The following is an 18,266-nucleotide window of genomic DNA, read 5'->3' on the forward strand; positions in this document are numbered from 1 at the left end:
TAATGTTTTTCTATTGATTTAGTGTTTGATTTAAACGGTATGTATTCCCCCTCTATTACAGGCCTAGGAGCCTTTGGGGGATTAGCACAATATATTTTCTCTAATGATTAATTGATTAGGCATAAATCTTATCTTATCCATAATTAATTTTTGCATGTAACAAATATTAGAGATTTCTCTATGGCAAGAAACAATCCCTAAGAATTGAAGGCCTATCAAACTGCCAAGATAAAATATTTCGAAAATCTACTACGGACCATATCTGCAAACAATGGGCCAGTTGCATAATCTAGTGTCCTTTCCCTTGTGGCTTCGATTAAGATCATCCCTGAGAAATTTGTATTTGACCTTTTCACTATTTGAGACTAACACCTCATAGGAAATTTCCTTGAAGGGTTTTCGAGACCCCTGAGCAAATGAGCAGAAATTGAGGCATGAAGGGCGTGAAAATAAATAAGCCCCACGGTTACCCGTTATGGATGAAGTGACCTGAGAAAAAATATACGGGAGACACTTCACTCTTTACTAAGTCGGCACTAATACTTTGAATTTTTTTTTTCTTGTTTTAAGGGAAAAAAGAAACACTCTTCTAAATATAACTTGTGGTCAATGAAGCGCAATGACACTCAAGCGTTAAGAGGCATTTAGGGGGGGGGGGAGATGATTACAAACTTGTTCGTGGTGCGTCTGTTCATTTTGATTTTTCTTTTCATTGTAATATTTGTTTGCTTTGGTTTTATTTCTCCATTGATGGTGATATTTGTTAGTTTGGAAATTGGATTCCTAATGTAAATTATTTTCAGCTTTAACGAAAACTAACTCATTTAAAATCTCATTTTTTGCCAATAATAAAAGCTGCCCTTGAGAGAAGGGTCCACGGCACCCACACAGAAGAACACCCCACCACGAACACCCCTAGGAGACCTGGGGTAAGATGCTGTGATAGCTTTAGAAATGACTTTAAAATCAAGAAAAGAACCGGACATTCTAAAGGTAATCCATGAACGTGCTAAGGAGGTGCCCCTAACGCGACCCAAAATTTCCAGGGCATATATCAACCCGAAATGTCCGGTACAAAACCAAGTCAAAGAAACAAGCAAATAAGTCCTTCACTAACAAACTTTAAAAAATGCTATAATATTATTGTAATAATGGTTTTATTAATAAAAAATATTATGACTTTAGTAAATGAACTCACAGCAAGTGTAAAACAATAACATCAAACAACAAGTAGCTGAATAAAATTTCAAAAGTTTACAAAAAAGCTTAAGCACCTAATCTTCCCAATATTCTTGTAAACCTTAGTCATTGATAATTTAATGTGCATCTTAGTACACCATAGTCAATTCAAAAGTATACAAAAAAAGCTCAAGCACCTAATCTTCCCAATATTCTTGTACACTTTAGCCATTGATAATTATACTTGTACATAAAATTGAGCATGAATTATAAATTCAAACAACAAAACCAAAATCCTTAAGCATATTAATTTTATTATCAAATAAATCACCTTCTTAAAACCTGATTGGTCTTCTTATATTTCTGTGTGAAATTTTCAGTCAATAAATAAGACTGAAAGTTTTGAGCCACAAGATTTTTTTACAAGTAATCTATCTGGGGTACTTGTGTATAAAAACGAGCATCCATTGCAAGTTCAAAACACTCTAAGGCCGGGCTCAGACAAGCATTATAAGTAAAAATAGGCAAAATTTGCGTAAGGAGTAAACAGTCAAGATTATACGCCGACGAGAAAAATGAGCCGATATTTAATGAGCAGTTTCTTAAAAACTTCATAAAAATATGCAAATTAACAAAATTATTTAGTTACTCGAGAGGCTTCTGAAATAGCCTACGTTTTAAGCCCATCCTTAATTGGTGTAATGGTGTGTTTTAATTAACAAATAATGAAAATGATGATCTTTCAAATGAGCGATAGCATTTATGAGGCGAATTGCGTTACTAATACTAAATGAAAAGAGTGCCATATTTTCTTATTAATCTTAGTGTTAAAGCAATATCCGATTACAAGTTCAAAATGGGTATTGGTTCAGATGAAGAGGACGGCGTGGCCCTTTCTAATCGTCTAGTATCTACTAATAAGGGACTAATTGAGGAGAGGAGGGCAAAATCTCTTATGAGAAATAAAATACATGAAATTAGACTTATACAGGAAATGTATTACCCATAAAACGTATAATGCGTTTTATACATGATATGAGACAAGGCTAAACTTGATCTCTACTTGTGTATATACTTGCCATGGCGTTCCTAATGACCATTATTATACCAGTTATGTTGGGGCTTTAAGTAACATTATTTCCACTCTGGTACCAATTCACAAAGAAGGAAAACAGGGTCGTATCAGGGGTAGAGGTTTTGAACCTTCCCGAAATTTTGTCCGACTCGTAAAAACGTAACAAAAATTAATATAAACACTTTTTAATTCGTTTTATAAAGTTATTTTGTATCCCCCCCCCCTCCCAAAAAAAAGATACTGGATACGTTCTTGGAGGAGAAATAGATTATTCAGATCTTTTTAAAATGGAGATTTTTAAAAATTCTAGGGGAAGGAACTTTCTTTTCATTCGATTTCTTTAATGACAACGAAAAAGTTATTTCCGATATGAGGCCCCTGCAGGCCCCTGTAGCATATATAAGGCCCCTGCAGCACCCCACTTTTGCATGACGTCGAACAGTATTCGAATTGCTACGTCGAACCGTGAAAATATATAAACAAAACTAGTTAAATAGATTTCATAACGCTTTTTGTTCTTAAATATTGAAACATTAACAATCTGTTTATTTCCAAAGGCATCTATACCTAAAAAGAAAGCTATACCTTCTTAAGCTGTTTGATGCCATATGCTTTAAGTCTAGTTTATGTTGTTTTTTCATTCACTTTTGAATGAAAATATGGCACCTACTAATATTAATAACTACATATGAAGGTATTTTCCCTAAAAATTGAATTCCCAAATTTTCCTAATTTTTAAGATTCATATGGTTGTGTAAGTTTCTACTTCAGCAATTCACACAAACACATTACACTGTCCTTAGCATTTTCAAATTGCTAAAAAAAAATTGTACTACTTCTCATTTTTATTCTGTAGGCTACAAGTATGTCATTTTTATGGTTTGAATCTTGATATTTATTTCAGCCTTTTTCTTATAACAGTTTGGTTACTAGCTTGGTATAAAATACAGCAAGCATAAAAGCAAAAATGGATATAAAGCACTCTTTTCTACGCAAAATGGGCAAAGGTACAGATTTTCAAAAGAATCGCTTTGAAAAATGCATTGATCTAAGGGATTTAATGTACAACCACCCAAAAACGCCGAAATGTCACAAATATACCCCATTTAGCAACACTGATTCACGCTAGGTTTTATGAATGTTATTTAGAATCAGCGTGTAGTGATCTTTTTGAATTTCAATTAAAACTGATGGAAAATGACAACAAAATAATCTATTTCAGGCTTATCTATGTGAACACGGGGTTGGAAAAAATTGAAAAATTTGGAAGGAAAGGAGAATGAACATATACAACTGATATGATTTTTAATATGATTTTATGAATTTAGTATCAAAATTTTTTAAATACGATTAGTGAAAACTAGAAACATTGTTGAAAAAATTTCTTCTCAGTAAAGGTCCCTGACTTATCAAAAGAATCGAAATGGAATTAGAGGTACAATTAAGCAGGATATAGTAGATAGTATAATTAATTGCACATAATATAAACAGAAATAGAATCTAATAGTAACAATCAAAAATGGTACTAGCCAGGAACCCATATATAAGCGGGAAAGCCTCGAGCCCTTCCAAAATTTTAAAATTTCTTGAAATTCTGGACACTTTATTCAAATTACCAAATTAAATGTGTTTTCTTACTGTTAGCCCCCTCCTACCAATTTCTTATGAATCCCCCCCCCAAAAAAAAAAAATTATGAGCACGTCATTGCTAGCCGGGTATCACCCTCACACGCTTAAAGTATGAAGGATATCAAAATAAAAACATTTTTTTTCCTGGGCCCATCTGTCTATTCATACCCGAAAACTACGATTTTCTAATATTTTTCTTTTGGTTGTTTCAAAAAAATGAGGTTTTAGGGTATTAGTACATTCCCGTCAGTATTGCCATATTGCATAAGTTGCCTATAAGCTGCATAAGTTGCTATATTTCATAAGTTGCCATATTGCATAGTAATACATACGATGTTTGTCGTAACCTGTTTGGTACCTTTTTTGATGTTTTTTTTTTACTGTTTTTCAGTTGTTATTTTTTTTTTATTATTTGGAACCCGCTACCAAAAAAAACTGAATAATTGCTTTTCGGCCTTTTTCGACCTTAAAAAAAAAAATCAGTTCCCGATGTTCTGTTTTTTTCTAAGATTTTCCACTTAACCAACTCAAACAATCTGACAATTATCACTGCCGTTGGTACTTTACGTAGGTTATGTAGATAGAATACTTAATCAAATTATTATAATCACATAAAAAGAATAGCAATAAAATTAAATAGAACCATTTCAAAAGAGGTACTGGATATGCGCTCACACACAGAATCACTTTAGAAATTACAATACATCATAGTACAAAATAAAAGTAAATATTTACTTCCATGAACAACAATTGAAGGAAAAACAATCCAAAAGTAACAACACTTATGTCAGTGAATACCACTTGTTATTCAGATATTGGCACATATTAAGAACTGCAATAAATAATTATATACAATATCCAGAGAAAATATTATAGTCCTTGTTAGGGACAACGCCGACATCTGTGTGCTTATCAGGGCATTTGTGACCGCTAGGGCATCGGCAAAGGGTATCTACCTTAACTTCATCGACTTCAAGCCGTTTTTTGACATTGAAGAAGCGGCATGGCTCTTTCCTCTTGCAACGAATCCTCTGCAAAAAAGGTATATTGAAGAATACTAGAAATTTACAGACACTAAATGAAATGGAAAAAATTAAAGAACTTAACTAATTTTGTCATAATTCTCTTCAAGCTCTAAGTTAAATAAAAAAAAGTACTAGGAATTTTGCGAGAAAATTGAAGTTGTTCTATGAGAACAAGAATTAACGCCATCTAGCGTTACTCAGAAAAGCTAGCAAGTTGTATTCGTACAAACTTATTTTTTTTTTAGCTGATTGAATCCTCTCTTCTTGCTTTCTTCTTTTTTCCTCTTGCTTTACACCAGGCCAAAAATAAAACCTTATGTTCACTATTACACAATGCCTAACATTATAAATAGTTTAAATATTTTAAAATCGGTAAAAATAGTTCAAAAACACAAGATGCCTATTTTCAGAAAACACCTGGTTGTATCGAAAAAATAGGGTTTTACTTAAAGTCTCAACTTCAATAAATCAAAATTAAGTTTTTTGAATTTTCATAGTTCAGCAGATTAACACTTCAGTCGCGCGTTTTAATACATATTAAAAAAAAAGCTTTATTTATTAAAGTTACATCCTTTGTCCGTTTTCTTTATTCTATAAACTGGTATAATACTAGAAAAAGTAGCAAATGTAATAAACAAGCCTTTTCCCACATTTTTCGTTTCCTTTGTGACAGAACTTTTTGTCGAATAGAATAGCTTTTAAAACTATCTTTTCTTAACATATGTTCAATATTTACCATATTTTCCGTATTTACCATATTTACCGTATTTTGACATATTCTGTATCTTCCCAACTTACCAAAGTCCTTTTTTCTAGGGGATACTCATGTTGAGTACATTAGTCAAAACGTGATAATATTAAAACTTTGATATTTATATTTTATTTAGTCAAACACATAAGACGTTCTTGTGTTTAGTTAGCCCTACTGCTGTTTTTGGTACTTTCTGTTCATTTTAAGTTTGACTTGGTTTTTGATCATAATTACTGTATATTTTGGGATTTATTTATTTTTTGATTTATTACATTTTGTGTTATTCATGTAGGTTTTATGCTTAAATTATTATTTGACTCTATTTCTGCTCATCTTTGGTTTAATGTAGCTCTTTAGCTGTGGAAATTTTTGTTTGTCAAACTACTTTCCGTTCGATTCTAATTGACGTATTTTTTGGTGAAAAAAAGAATATTTTAAATTGTTCAAGTTTTTCTCCTTAAGAATCAAGATTTGGCTTGCTATTTATATTTCGGAGAAAAATTTACAAAAATTTTAAAAGTAGTTTTACTATAGTACTTTGGATAGATCGGTATGGCAATGTTATTAAAATAAATAGATTGAAAATCTGCATAATCTTTGGGCCTTTTATTGGTCTGAATAAGTTCTGATCTGCATCATTTTATGATCATGAGCATAGACAAATGTTAGTCTACTATCCCCTCAACATACACTGAAAGTTTAACCTTTATTCCCTTATCCGTTCCTGAAATTACAACTACATCATTTTGACAGCTTGGTTGCACTTAAGTTCCTTTGATTCAGTTCAATAGTAACAGTAGCAGTAACAATTGCAGTAGTAGTAGTAGTAAAAGTCACAAGTAGTCGGAATCACAGTCACAAGTAGTCAAAGAAGCAAGTAGTCATAGTCACAGTTAGGGGCGGATCCAGGACTTTTTTGAGGGGGGGGGGAGTCAAAATAGGTTCATCCGATAAACTTGCGTTAGGAGCAAGTATAATTAACGCAAACTTGCGTTAATTAAGTAAATTACACAACTTTATTCTACGTTAGGGGGCGCGCGCCCCTCGCCCCCTGGATCTGGCACTGGTCACAGTCATGAGAATCAGCAGTAGTATTCACACTTAGTCGCAGTCACAAGCAGTTGCAGTCTCAAGCAGATGCAATCACAAGTAGTCGCATTCATAGTCACAAGCAGTCAGAGTCGCAGTCACAAGTAGTCATAGTCGCAAGTAGTTGCAGTCAAAAATAGTCACAGTCGCAGTCGTAAGTACTGGTAGTAGTAATACTAGAAGGTAGTAGAAGTAATATTAGCAGAAGTAGCTCTGAAAGTTCCAACTTAGTACGCTAAGCTGTTGTTGAGATATTGCTGATCCGCTCTTTTGAAAACCTGCATGCACTATGTGTGTTTTAATTTAGTTCGAAATTCCCATAAGCGATTCACTTAATTTCATCTCTAATTTGCGGATACCCATCAAACATACCTCCCTTCCCCAATAACAAACCCTGTATATAAACAATGGGATCTTGCATAACTTACAGTCCTTGCCTCGGGGGCTGTGAGGGGCAACATCATTCCCTGAGGTATAGTTGTTGAATCTTACGACTATTTTGAACAAAATTGCTATATCAAATTTTTTATCTGTTTTTCTTTTTTGGGTGTAGGCAGCTAAAAAGAGGAGGCTGTTTGCCTTGCGCTGCCTACGATACAAAAAAAAAATAAAAAAGGGGTTTGTTACTACAGACAAATTAAAACTTTTTGTTATTTAACTGGCTTCACATTTACAGACTCAGACAAGAGAGTCAATCAGGTTTAAAACGACGGGGTTATTTATCTCTCCAAAAACTACGTTTTCTTGAGTGCCTTTGAAATATGCGTCACAGGCACAAGCCAATGATATTGAAACACACTTTTTACAACAAAATCAAAGGAAACTAAAGAAACTTTCTTCAAGGGTCGAGAACTGTGAAAATAAAATCTGATTTTGAATTAGTTAAGTGGAAATTTAAAGAGGCGTACACATAATTTAAAAAAAGCAAAATTAGAAGTTTAATTTTGATGAAAAACCGGTCCCTATGCAGTTTTTGTTAGGTGCGAGCAAGGGGGTATCCAGAGGGGGAGGGGGTTGACCCCCCCCCCCTTCGATATATATTTCTGACTAATAAAAACGTAAGAAAATGAATATAACAATTTTTTGAAGCGTTTTTTAAAGTTTTTTCTGTACCCTCCCCACCACAACAACAAAAAACCGTTTGTACCGATTTTTTTGTTTGTGCAAAATGATGCACCCAATCACCTAAAAAATGGTTACGAACATTTATTGGCAACAAAAAACATGCCTTATTTCCTGTTCATGACAATCCACTGGCAGGGTTGCGACCCCTAGTGATTTATCACTATTTATAGTTATTTTTATCCAGACAAAAAAACACTAAATTTTCACATATAATAAGATTCACATAATAATAAGATTATTTGTGATAATAAATTTTCACAAATAAGATCTTATTGAAAAAAATCACTAAACCAACCAGAAAATCACTAGAATATACTGATATTTTTGTCACTGGGTGGCAACACTGCTTACTGGGTTAATAGTTGGTATAAAAAACATAATTTAACTTAAATTATATTCATTGTTTGCCTGACCTATTCATTTCCGTAATACATTACAACCAGACATTAATATATCATTGTTTTTCATGTGTATAATTAGACTATATTTCTAATTTTGAACAAGAATCCATTTGTATTTCTTTATCAAACACGTGATTAGAGGTCTCTCCTAGCTTAGGCGCCAGTTATAACCTGGAGGAATATTTTTACCTGAAAGACGCTAATGATGAAAAAATTATTACTCAGCTTCTTAACCAGCGTTGTGAGATAAGATATATAATTAAGGACACGCCCCGGAACTGGCATGCCATGCAGAAGTTGACATGAAGCTGATAAGCTGAAATGATTTTAATTAATTTGATCATATAATCAAGACGTTCAACCTGTTTTCACTCGGAAGCTTTGGAGTATTTCTTTATCCAGGGTTGCCACTATTGTTTTCTATAAAAAGTGACCAATGCCGATAAAAAACAAATCTTTCCGATTTTCTGGTCTTCACTTTTTCCAAAATATCAATTTGATTTCTTTTCCTGTTTTCCCAATTGGTAATCATTATTATTGCTATTATTATTATTATTATTATTGTGGATGGACTCATAAAACTTAGTCAAGACTAAATTCCCAAAGTCAAATTCCTTCCACCCCCACCCCCAAAAAATATAGCACCAATAGCCGCAGGATTACTTGGATGTAGTATTTTGCGGTAAGGTTTACCTGCCTCATTTTTGCTCATTTGTAGAACAGGCTTCCTTTGTAGTGTCAGGACAACCGTCATTCCCCCATTTGGTGAGCCCCACCAGCTAGCGTCAGATTGGCTTGGACACGGAGAGTGACCCATTAGTTGCTTTCCATCAGCAGCAAGCGTCACTTTGTTTCCCAAGACTGGTTCTAGCAAGAGGACTTCTTTCTTACACCTTCGATTACCTAATGCACATGAGTCAGGGCTACATTTGTGCAGGAGATACCCCCTGTGTATAATTTAGAAAATCATCATTGGCTTCAGTCCATCCGATATCAGCAATGTATTCCTCAATATACCCAGCCTCATTGTCAGACGCTGGGCAGGACAGCCAATGACTGGACGGTGACTGAAATTAGCAGTAGCTGGCCCCTACTTTTGCTTACTCTTCTCAAAGGCATCGCGAAAAGGCTATTACCATTAGCCCCTGCAGTGGCATCGTTGGGGGGGGGGGGCAAGGGAGGCAGTTGTTCCCCAATAATTTGGAGAAAAAATTTCTACATAGCCCGTGCCCCTTGATTCTCCGGGTGCAGACCCCTCTTGCCCCCTCCCCCCAATGAAAATTCTGGAGCTACACCCCTTCATCCCTGAATAACAATAGTCAGATTGCTTAAACTGAGTTAAATTAAATTGGTTTAGACTTGTTGAGAATTGAGTTGAAGCTTTCAAAGGAAACGACGTTTGATTAGGATTGGAGAGGAGGTACGCTTCTCATTTGGGCCAAAAATTATAGGAAAATTGTAAGAGAGGGAAACAGGCACTGGTGTCGAAACGAAAAATCACCAATACATTCTAGCGTTTGGGGATTTTATGACTTTTAGAGTTTATTTTATTACTTTTATTTTATTACTTTTTACAGTTCTGTCCCCTAAATAATTGCATACTTGTCTAAGAGGGTACTTTAAATAAATTACTTTTGCAAATACTTACGACTCACTGCAGCACCAGGCCACCCGATGCCAACGCAGATACGCATGATCCTCCGCCATCCCATTATATTTAAACTCTCCCTTTTTACACCGCTGATGAAGTTTCCATTTCCTTTAAATCTTTCTTTATGACGTCCTCCCACCCCAGACAGGGACGACCTGCTTTCCGTTTAGCCCTAGATGGTTGGTCGAAAAGAACAATCTTCGGCAATCTGTCATCCTTCGTTCGCACAGCGTGCCCTAACCACCTCAACCTTTCTTTCATCATAGCCCTAGAGAGCGGTATTGAACCACATTTTTCGTATAGCCTATTGTTAGAAACACGGTCAGTCAGCCGGGTACCCAGAACAATCCTTAAGCAATTTCTCTGGAAAACATTTAGCAAATCTTCATCCGTTTTTCGAAGCGTCCATGCTTCAGAGCCATATTTGACTACTGTCATCACTGTAGCTTCTAATATTCTAATCTTGGTTTGCAGACTTATCTTCATATTCTTCCAAACTTTTTTTGACTGTGAAAAAACACCCTGAGCCTTGGCTGTTCTATTTTTAACATCTTCACTGCTCCCACCATCTTTACTAATAATACTACCAAGGTAAGTAAAGCTGTCCACCTGATCAATCTTTTTATTACCCAACATCACCTTTTCATCTTCACTTATTCCTAGCCTTAGTGGCTTAGTCTTCCTAACATTAATTTTCAAACCAATTCTAGCACCCTGAACTCGCAAAGCCTCTAAAACGACATTCATTTTGCTCACGTTTTCATCTAGGATGCTTAAATCATCAGCATAATCTAAGTTCATGAGACTTTTTCTTCCCCTTTTGATTCCATGGTTACCCATTGCCTTTCCTGTGCTCCTTAAGACAATGTCCATCAAAATAATCCATATAAAGGGGGATAAAACAAAACCCTGCTCAGCTCCTGATTTAATACAAAACCAGCTGCTAACCTCATTTCCTACCTTAACCGCAGCAGTGTTATTCTCCTGTATAGCACTAGTCACTTTAATGTATTTGTCTGGTATACCATACAAGGATAAGATCTTTACTAAGGCTCTTCTATCAACAGAATTGGACGCTTGCTCACAATCCATAAAATTGAGGACAAAAGCTGTTTTAAAACTCAGGAACTTCTCGATTATTACCCTAAGAGTAAAAAAATGATCGACACATCCTCTACTTTTTCTAAAACCGCACTGTTCTTCTATTAAAACTATGTATACTGCATCTGTCAGTCTAAAGAGTATCAAAATAATAGGTACTGTACCGTATAAAGAGACCAGACTAATGACTCGATAATTACCACACTCACTTTTATCCTCTTTTTTATGAAGTGGTTTAATTAAGATTCTTCTAAAATTGATAGGTATTTCCCCTTTTTCAAAAATTATATTCATAATCTTCAATAACTTATTTCTAACCTCAGAGCAACCATATTTAAGAAACTCATTTACCACCCTATTAGCACCTGGAGCCTTATTATTCTTTAATCCTTTTAGTACTGTTGCTAATTCCTCCTCACAAAACAAATCTTCCTTCACATCCAAGGTATCACAAACTTTTTCATTTTCCTCTATTTTTTTTCCTGTTCTCAAAATGCAAGTTCTCAAAATGTTCGGCCCATCTCTCTTTAGTTTTTTCCTTATCGCTAATTGCGACCCCATTCCTATCTTTAACTGGGACAAGTCCAAATTGACTATTCCCTCTCAATTTGTTAACGTGCCAGTACAAAATTTACTATTATGCCGTCTAGCTGCATCTTCCAGATCCTCGGCAATTTTATCCTTGACCTCAACTTCACGCCTCCTTCGTTCATATTTTAATGCTTTCTCCACTTTCTTTACATTTCTTTTGGTTTTCATACGATTTATCACTCAGATAATTCTTGTACAAGTCCTTTCTCCTTTCCATTGAAAATAAAGCTTTTTCACTAATATTCTTAGCTGGAGTTCTAGCTTTCTTCCCTAATACACCTTCAGCAACTTAACAAATTATTTTTCTAAAATTACTCCAACCATCTTCCACATTGTCAAATTTCAAACTCTTAAGTTTAGTATTCAACTGTTCCAGGAAATTTTCTCTCAAATTCTCATCCTGGAGTCTACCAACATCATAACTTCTCGGGAGGTAGTTACCCTTCCAATATATTAGCTTTAAATTGACCCTTGACACTACTAGGTGGTGATCTTTACTTTTAAGATCAATAACAGTACTCCTATATACCCTAGTCTCCTGTATTGACCCGGCCAGCCTTCAGTTTAATGTAACATAATCAAAAAGGTTTGCTGTCATACCATCACGTGAATGTCAAGTTAACTTACGGGTCAATTAATGATCAAATACCGTGATTGTTATAACTAGATATGTATAACTGCGAATTTGCAAGAGTCCTTAGCCGTTACTGTTTTTTTTTCCTAAATCGAATTTACCTTGGCTAGAATACCATCTATCCCTTTTTCTACCAACATGGACTTTAAATTCTTCCAGTAAAACATCATATTTCGACCTGGGACCCTGTCTATTTGCTCCTGTAACTGTAAGTAAAATTCACCTGAGTCACTAGTATCTCCGTCAGTCGGTTCTAAAGGGGCGTATACTACTATAACTGATACCCTGAACTTTTTAGTCATAAAATGAATTTTTTAGTCAGCAATTATTATTCTATTATTAATATTTTCCCAGCCTAAACAAGAGTTAACAGCTTCCTTATTCATCATGAGCTCTATTCCCTGTCTATGTACCCCATCCTTCCTGCCTGAGTGAACAAATTCTACATCACCAAATTTCATACTTCCTACTCCTGGGATATGATTTTCTGAAATTCCTAATAAGTCCAGTTCGAATCGTCTGAATTCGCCAGTCAAAACGTCGATACGATAGTCATTTTTAAATGTCGTAACATTCCAAGTTTCAATTTTCATGTTCTTTAAATCATTGAAATTATTTTTGCCTCAGGAAAAGCAATGATCCCGGATACCAGTGCAGGACGGGGATCACATATCTTCTCAAGTCTACACCGAAGTGCTTAAGCCGGCTTAGAACCGGACAGCAAGAAGTCCCTGGGACGTCCATGAATGGAGGTTTTGTGCAATCTTAGGCCCATTTTTGTTACAACAAGGTTTTCAGCATATGGTGATGCTTTTGCATAAACAAGAGTCGAAAATTCTGTACAGGCAGACTCAAGTCTACTACCTCCAACTCATTATACATTCATGGTTACAAATATTATCTACTATACGGAGACAGACCATAAGATAAATTAACCAGGAAGAGGGTTTTCAGGCCAAAAACGCCCATCAAAACATACCAAGCCCAGAAGAATTGTCCATTAGTCAGAATCCCGTGCGAATGCTGTGTCGTTTACTAGGCTATAATTTTCTCGAGAGGCACCACTCCTCAAGTGGGAATAGAGTTGACCGCAAGGTCCCCAGTCTTGCAGGTACCCCGGAAAGGTCGAGGCAGCCCTTTGCAGAAGCCGTTGTCCATAGACCAGGATCTTACACCACAGTTGCTCTTCTAAATAGGATCCTTCCGTGATAGTGTTCTGCATCACCATGCAATTTAACCCATTACTGGGAGAAGGTTTGTAACTCTTGGGACTTGTGGACAAACCAGTGGGCCCTTTTGAGTGTACATTTGAGGGGCCTTCTTCCTCCTCCGCCTGTATTTGACCCCGGGAGAGGGTGCCCGAGATTCTATTATGGACCCCCAGGGACAAGGTCCCCCCTTGGTCTGTGCCTCCTATGGAGGTACCTTAAATATCTGTAGAGCGTTCCCGTATCGCCACCTGGGGACACGCTGAATGGCCTGGGGGAGGCCAGATAAACTGACAAGTCTCCTAAAACTTATTCTACATTTTTAACACAGGCTTGGGTCAGAATTTGGTTTGTATATTTACCAAACTTCTATTCATTGCGGGTTTGAATCCTATTAATTCCCAGAACTAGCTGGATTTTGAACAAAATCCAAAGTTTCAGCGGCCCTGTTTATATCCCTCTGCTGATTTTGGAAGTTATAAGAATTTATATAGGAATTAAAATCACAAATGAAGTATTTTACTAAAACAAATCAACTATAAACAACCAAGACAAACGAAAGTGATAAGAAAAAGAAAATAGGATATAAGAAAAAAAAAGACAATTAGATAAAGCACCTACCAGTTAAGTTACAATATGAAATTAAAAATTGAACAGCTAAATTAACCGAAAACGCTGTAAAAAAGATGAGAATGATGGAGATGCAGGATGTTCAAAAGCTGTAAAAATCTTAAAAAAAAAACTGCAATTTGTTCCCAAACAAAAAGACAAAAACAGTTGGGCCGCTTTCACACCCAAACAACAAGACGATTAGGAAAGTAAGCGCTGTTCGGTATATCAATTATGTAGGTATTATAGAGATACATTCAGGGAGAGGGGCCTCGGGACTCCTCTCCCCCCCCAAAAAAAGAAAGAAAAATTATGGGCCCTCTTATTCAATTAATTGCATAAACATTGGGCTTTTTTTTACAGCCAACCCTCCAATTAAAGGAGAGGGTAAAAAGCAGAATTCTGCCCCCGGAAGGCCTGGCAGCTTAACGTCAACTAGTCTGCATAGCTTGCCAAAATTTTCCAAAAATTACCTTTTGTGCAGGCTGAATTTCAAATTAAAACAATTCTAGAAAAAAAGTCAGACCAATTATCACTTATAGGGAAATTTATACTGAAAATGCTCGACTTTTAGGAAAAGGAACTAAGGAACGAACTTCATAAGACTTGGTAAGTTTTGAAAATCCCCCACTCAAAACCTAAACACATTCCCTGTGAGACGGGAAATGAGGTACCCTGTCTTGTAATTCTTTTTTATTCAAAAAATAATAATATAAATACATAAGATGAATAAGTGCATACACCAAAAAGGTATAATCAAGGCCATATCCAAGTTTTTTCGGGGGGAGGGGAGTTACAAAAAAACTTTTGAAAACGCATAAAAAAAATTGTTTATATTTATTTTTGTCACGTTTTTACGAGTCTGACAAACAGAAACAGAACAGCTAGTTTTTAGGAAAAGGAACACCAATCATAGACATATTAATGTACAAAGTAAAACATCTATTATTTTTAAAAATGATAAAATACTATTTGTGTAATATAATCACAATAATTCTGCATTTTATGATATTATTAATTCTGTAGTTTATGAAACTTCAAATCAATTATCCAATTGTCTTTAGATTTTTCTTTTTTTTTAAATGAAGTTGCCAGATATTATACTTTCAGTGGCGTTAGTAATTTCTGCGTGCTAGTAATAATGCTAGTAAAGTAATGTTGCTATCAATTTCAGTGGCGCTAGTAGTAAATCCCTAGTTGCCAGTTATTACATTTTCAGTGGCACTAGTAGTTTCTGTGCGCTAATAATGGTGCTAATAAAGTAGCGGTGGTAGTAATTTCAGTGGCACTAGTATTAAATCCCTAGTTATTCTCTGTCTAAGACTGCAATTTTTCAATTGAAATACCCCCCAAAAAAGTATTTTTCGAAGTCTAAGGGGGGAACTGGGGGGGGGGGGGCAGGGGTTAGGATTTTAAAGTATAAATAGTTGAAAATCTAACTCTTATCCGTCTTCGATTTCATTTGATTTTCCAGAGATATTGCTTAAGGATTGTTCTGGGTACCCGGCTGACTGACCGTATATCAAACAATAGGCTTTACGAAAAATGTGGTTCAATACCACTCTCTAGGGCTATTACGAAAGAAAGGTTGAGGTGGCTAGAGCACGTTGTGCCGATGAAGGATGACAGATTGCCGAAGATTGTTCTTTTCGGCCAACCGTCTAAGGCTAAACGGAAAGCAGGTTGTCCCCATCTGGGGCGGGAGGACATCATAAAGAAAGATTTAAAGGAAATGCGAACTTCGTGGGAGGGTGTAAAAAGGAAGGCTTTAAATACATTGGGGTGGAGGAGGAGCGTGCGCAACTATGTTGGCCTCAGGTGCCTTTGCTCTGTAGTGAACTGTTAGTAGTAGTAGTAGTAGATATGCAATTTTGTAATCCTCAAATTTTCTAATTGTGGTGATTTAGTTGTAAAAGAAAGGGTGCTGTTCTAAGTCCAGGACACATGCGAGAAGTGACGTTTGGTTAATGCTACTGAAATAAAACAAATAAGATAAAAATATAATAGTTCATGAACAAACTTGGGCTATATATTTGCATATTAGGGGAGGGGGAGGTTAAAGCATAGCCATGGGCAGCATATTGTCTAGGGGTGGGCAGTCGATAGTGTGATGGAGGGCCTTTTATCAACTGCTTTTTCAGCCATATCTAATTTAAACTTGAAGGTCTAGGGGGGGGGGGGCAGCTGCCCCCCTGCCACCCCCTCCTTGCGCCCATGAGCATAGCATATATTAAATACGTAGCCTAAACTAGCTACCTTTTAGTCCCCTTAAACCCCAAAAAACTAAAGTTTAAATCTTTGTCACGGAGTGAGCAATATCTCACTATGCAGCGGAAACCTATTTATCAATAGCGGCTTTGATATTTCGATGCGGTCTTTCTTTCGTGTGTCCTGAATTTTAGCACAGTACCAAAGAAAGTTATAGTAGTACATTTTTTAAATAATAATTGTTATCATAGAACAGTTTTATCTACTGGTCATCATAGTTTCTCCTGATTGAAACGAAAGGGCATAAATGCACAATGTGGTGTCTTATGTTTCGTCAGCCGATAAATGGTCAGTTATTCTTATCATTTTAACCCCAGCAGCGTTGCCAAATGGGCTATTTTGCTACCAAACGAGTACTTTTTACGAAAAGGAACAGCAATCCTAGACATATTAATGTATGCAGTAAAATAATTCAAAATAATAGATCTAAGAATTTGAGTATTTAAAATGTTATTTTCTATGGCCATGAAAATTAGCTACCACCTTTAAAACCAATTTGGCGGATAAAATAGATGGCAAACACTTCGTTCTACCATTTGTTTTGATTCAAAACCCTACTCCATTACAAGCCATTATACGGGTCTAAAATGTGACGAAAACCCTCAGATGTGGAGTTGAAAGCACGGCCCACATTCTATCAAAAAGGCAACAGCTTTCCTATTGAAGAAGCAACTTTTTTTAGGGTGATACCCTCGAGTTCCCTGGGATCCTTCAAACGACTTTAAAAACGACAGTCTTTAAGCTTTATAAATATGCATATTAATTATAATATGTATTATAATATATTAATTTTTTATACATCATTATAAATATAGTTATGAACTGGCAAAGAAAGGATAATAATCAAAAAAAAAATTTTTCGTTGTTGTTTTTGTGATGAAGGGCTATTTTGTGATGAATGTGATGAAGGTAAAATTAATATTTATAATATTTATCTTGCGATTTGTATTATCGAGTACAGTGTTTATATGACCTTATTTAGCTTATAATAGATTTATTATCATTACGATTTAGCATCCTGCACTCGGCGACACATATAATCTTGGGGGAAGGGGGCTGAAATTTCGGAGTTTTAATGAGCTTTCTCTGCTCGCAAAGATCCGTAGAGTTGAATTTTGACAAGTATATATAAAAGTTGCATATTTATATGAATAAAAGTAAAAACTGCGCACCATAAACTACCCCCAAGCCAGAGAGGTTTGTACCATTGACGGTAGTTAGATCGAGTCAAATGAGAATAAAGCAACATAAAATTATACAACATATTTGCCAGGGAGAAGGTTGCAGTGGAGATTCGCCGGTAGACTTAAAATTTGATGGTTATTACACACTATGCCGTAATACCTTTCACAATAGCACAGCATAAGACGGTACTTACTTATTATACCGACAACACTCAAGAAGAGAAGTTAGATGGATCATAATGAAATATACCAAAATATAATACTTTAGTAACAAAATTATGGAAACTACAACAGAGAATTGTGGAAAGCAGGCTGCCCAGAACACATTATATTAAATACCTAACCTAACCAACTCTATATATTAAATATTTAATAAAAATTACCTGTATAGTAGTTTATCTCACTCAGGCTAAGCTAATTATCTCCGAGTGCACATAGAGAAACCAGTTTTAAGCAGATCAAGAACAACAGCGTGGTTGGTATAATACTCAGGTGTCCATAAGACTTAACTTTGCGTTAAGTAATCTTAAGGAGCAGAATCACTCCATAACATAGGGAACGTCTTGTAGACCCGAGCCCTTTTTAGAATTTTAATTAATTTGCGGATTTTAATTAATTGTGGATTATCAGAATTTGAATTTGCGTATGTTACGTTATGGGAAGGTCAACATAGTAACAGCAAAATAGAATTTCTGGATGCGCAATTAATAAATTTTGAAAAGAAATAAATAAAATGTTCCTAGAAA

General features: G+C 35.5%; 1 protein-coding gene across 1 annotated transcript in view; it reads right to left on the reverse strand.

Annotated features, from left to right (window-relative positions):
• Positions 1–1,149: 1,149 nt before the first annotated feature.
• Positions 1,150–18,266, reverse strand: part of aos (protein argos) — a 49,005-nt gene continuing 31,888 nt past the window's right edge. The window contains exon 5 of the mRNA XM_089105961.1: positions 1,150–4,914. Coding sequence (XP_088962087.1) covers positions 4,729–4,914 — 186 coding nt within the window. The 3' untranslated portion in view covers positions 1,150–4,728. The remainder of the gene's footprint in view (positions 4,915–18,266) is intronic.

Source organism: Artemia sp. Qi Xiang Cuo, chromosome 20 (genome assembly GCF_049724085.1).
Source record: "Artemia sp. Qi Xiang Cuo chromosome 20, ASM4972408v1, whole genome shotgun sequence".
Classification (NCBI taxonomy): Eukaryota; Metazoa; Arthropoda; class Branchiopoda; order Anostraca; family Artemiidae; genus Artemia; species Artemia sp. Qi Xiang Cuo.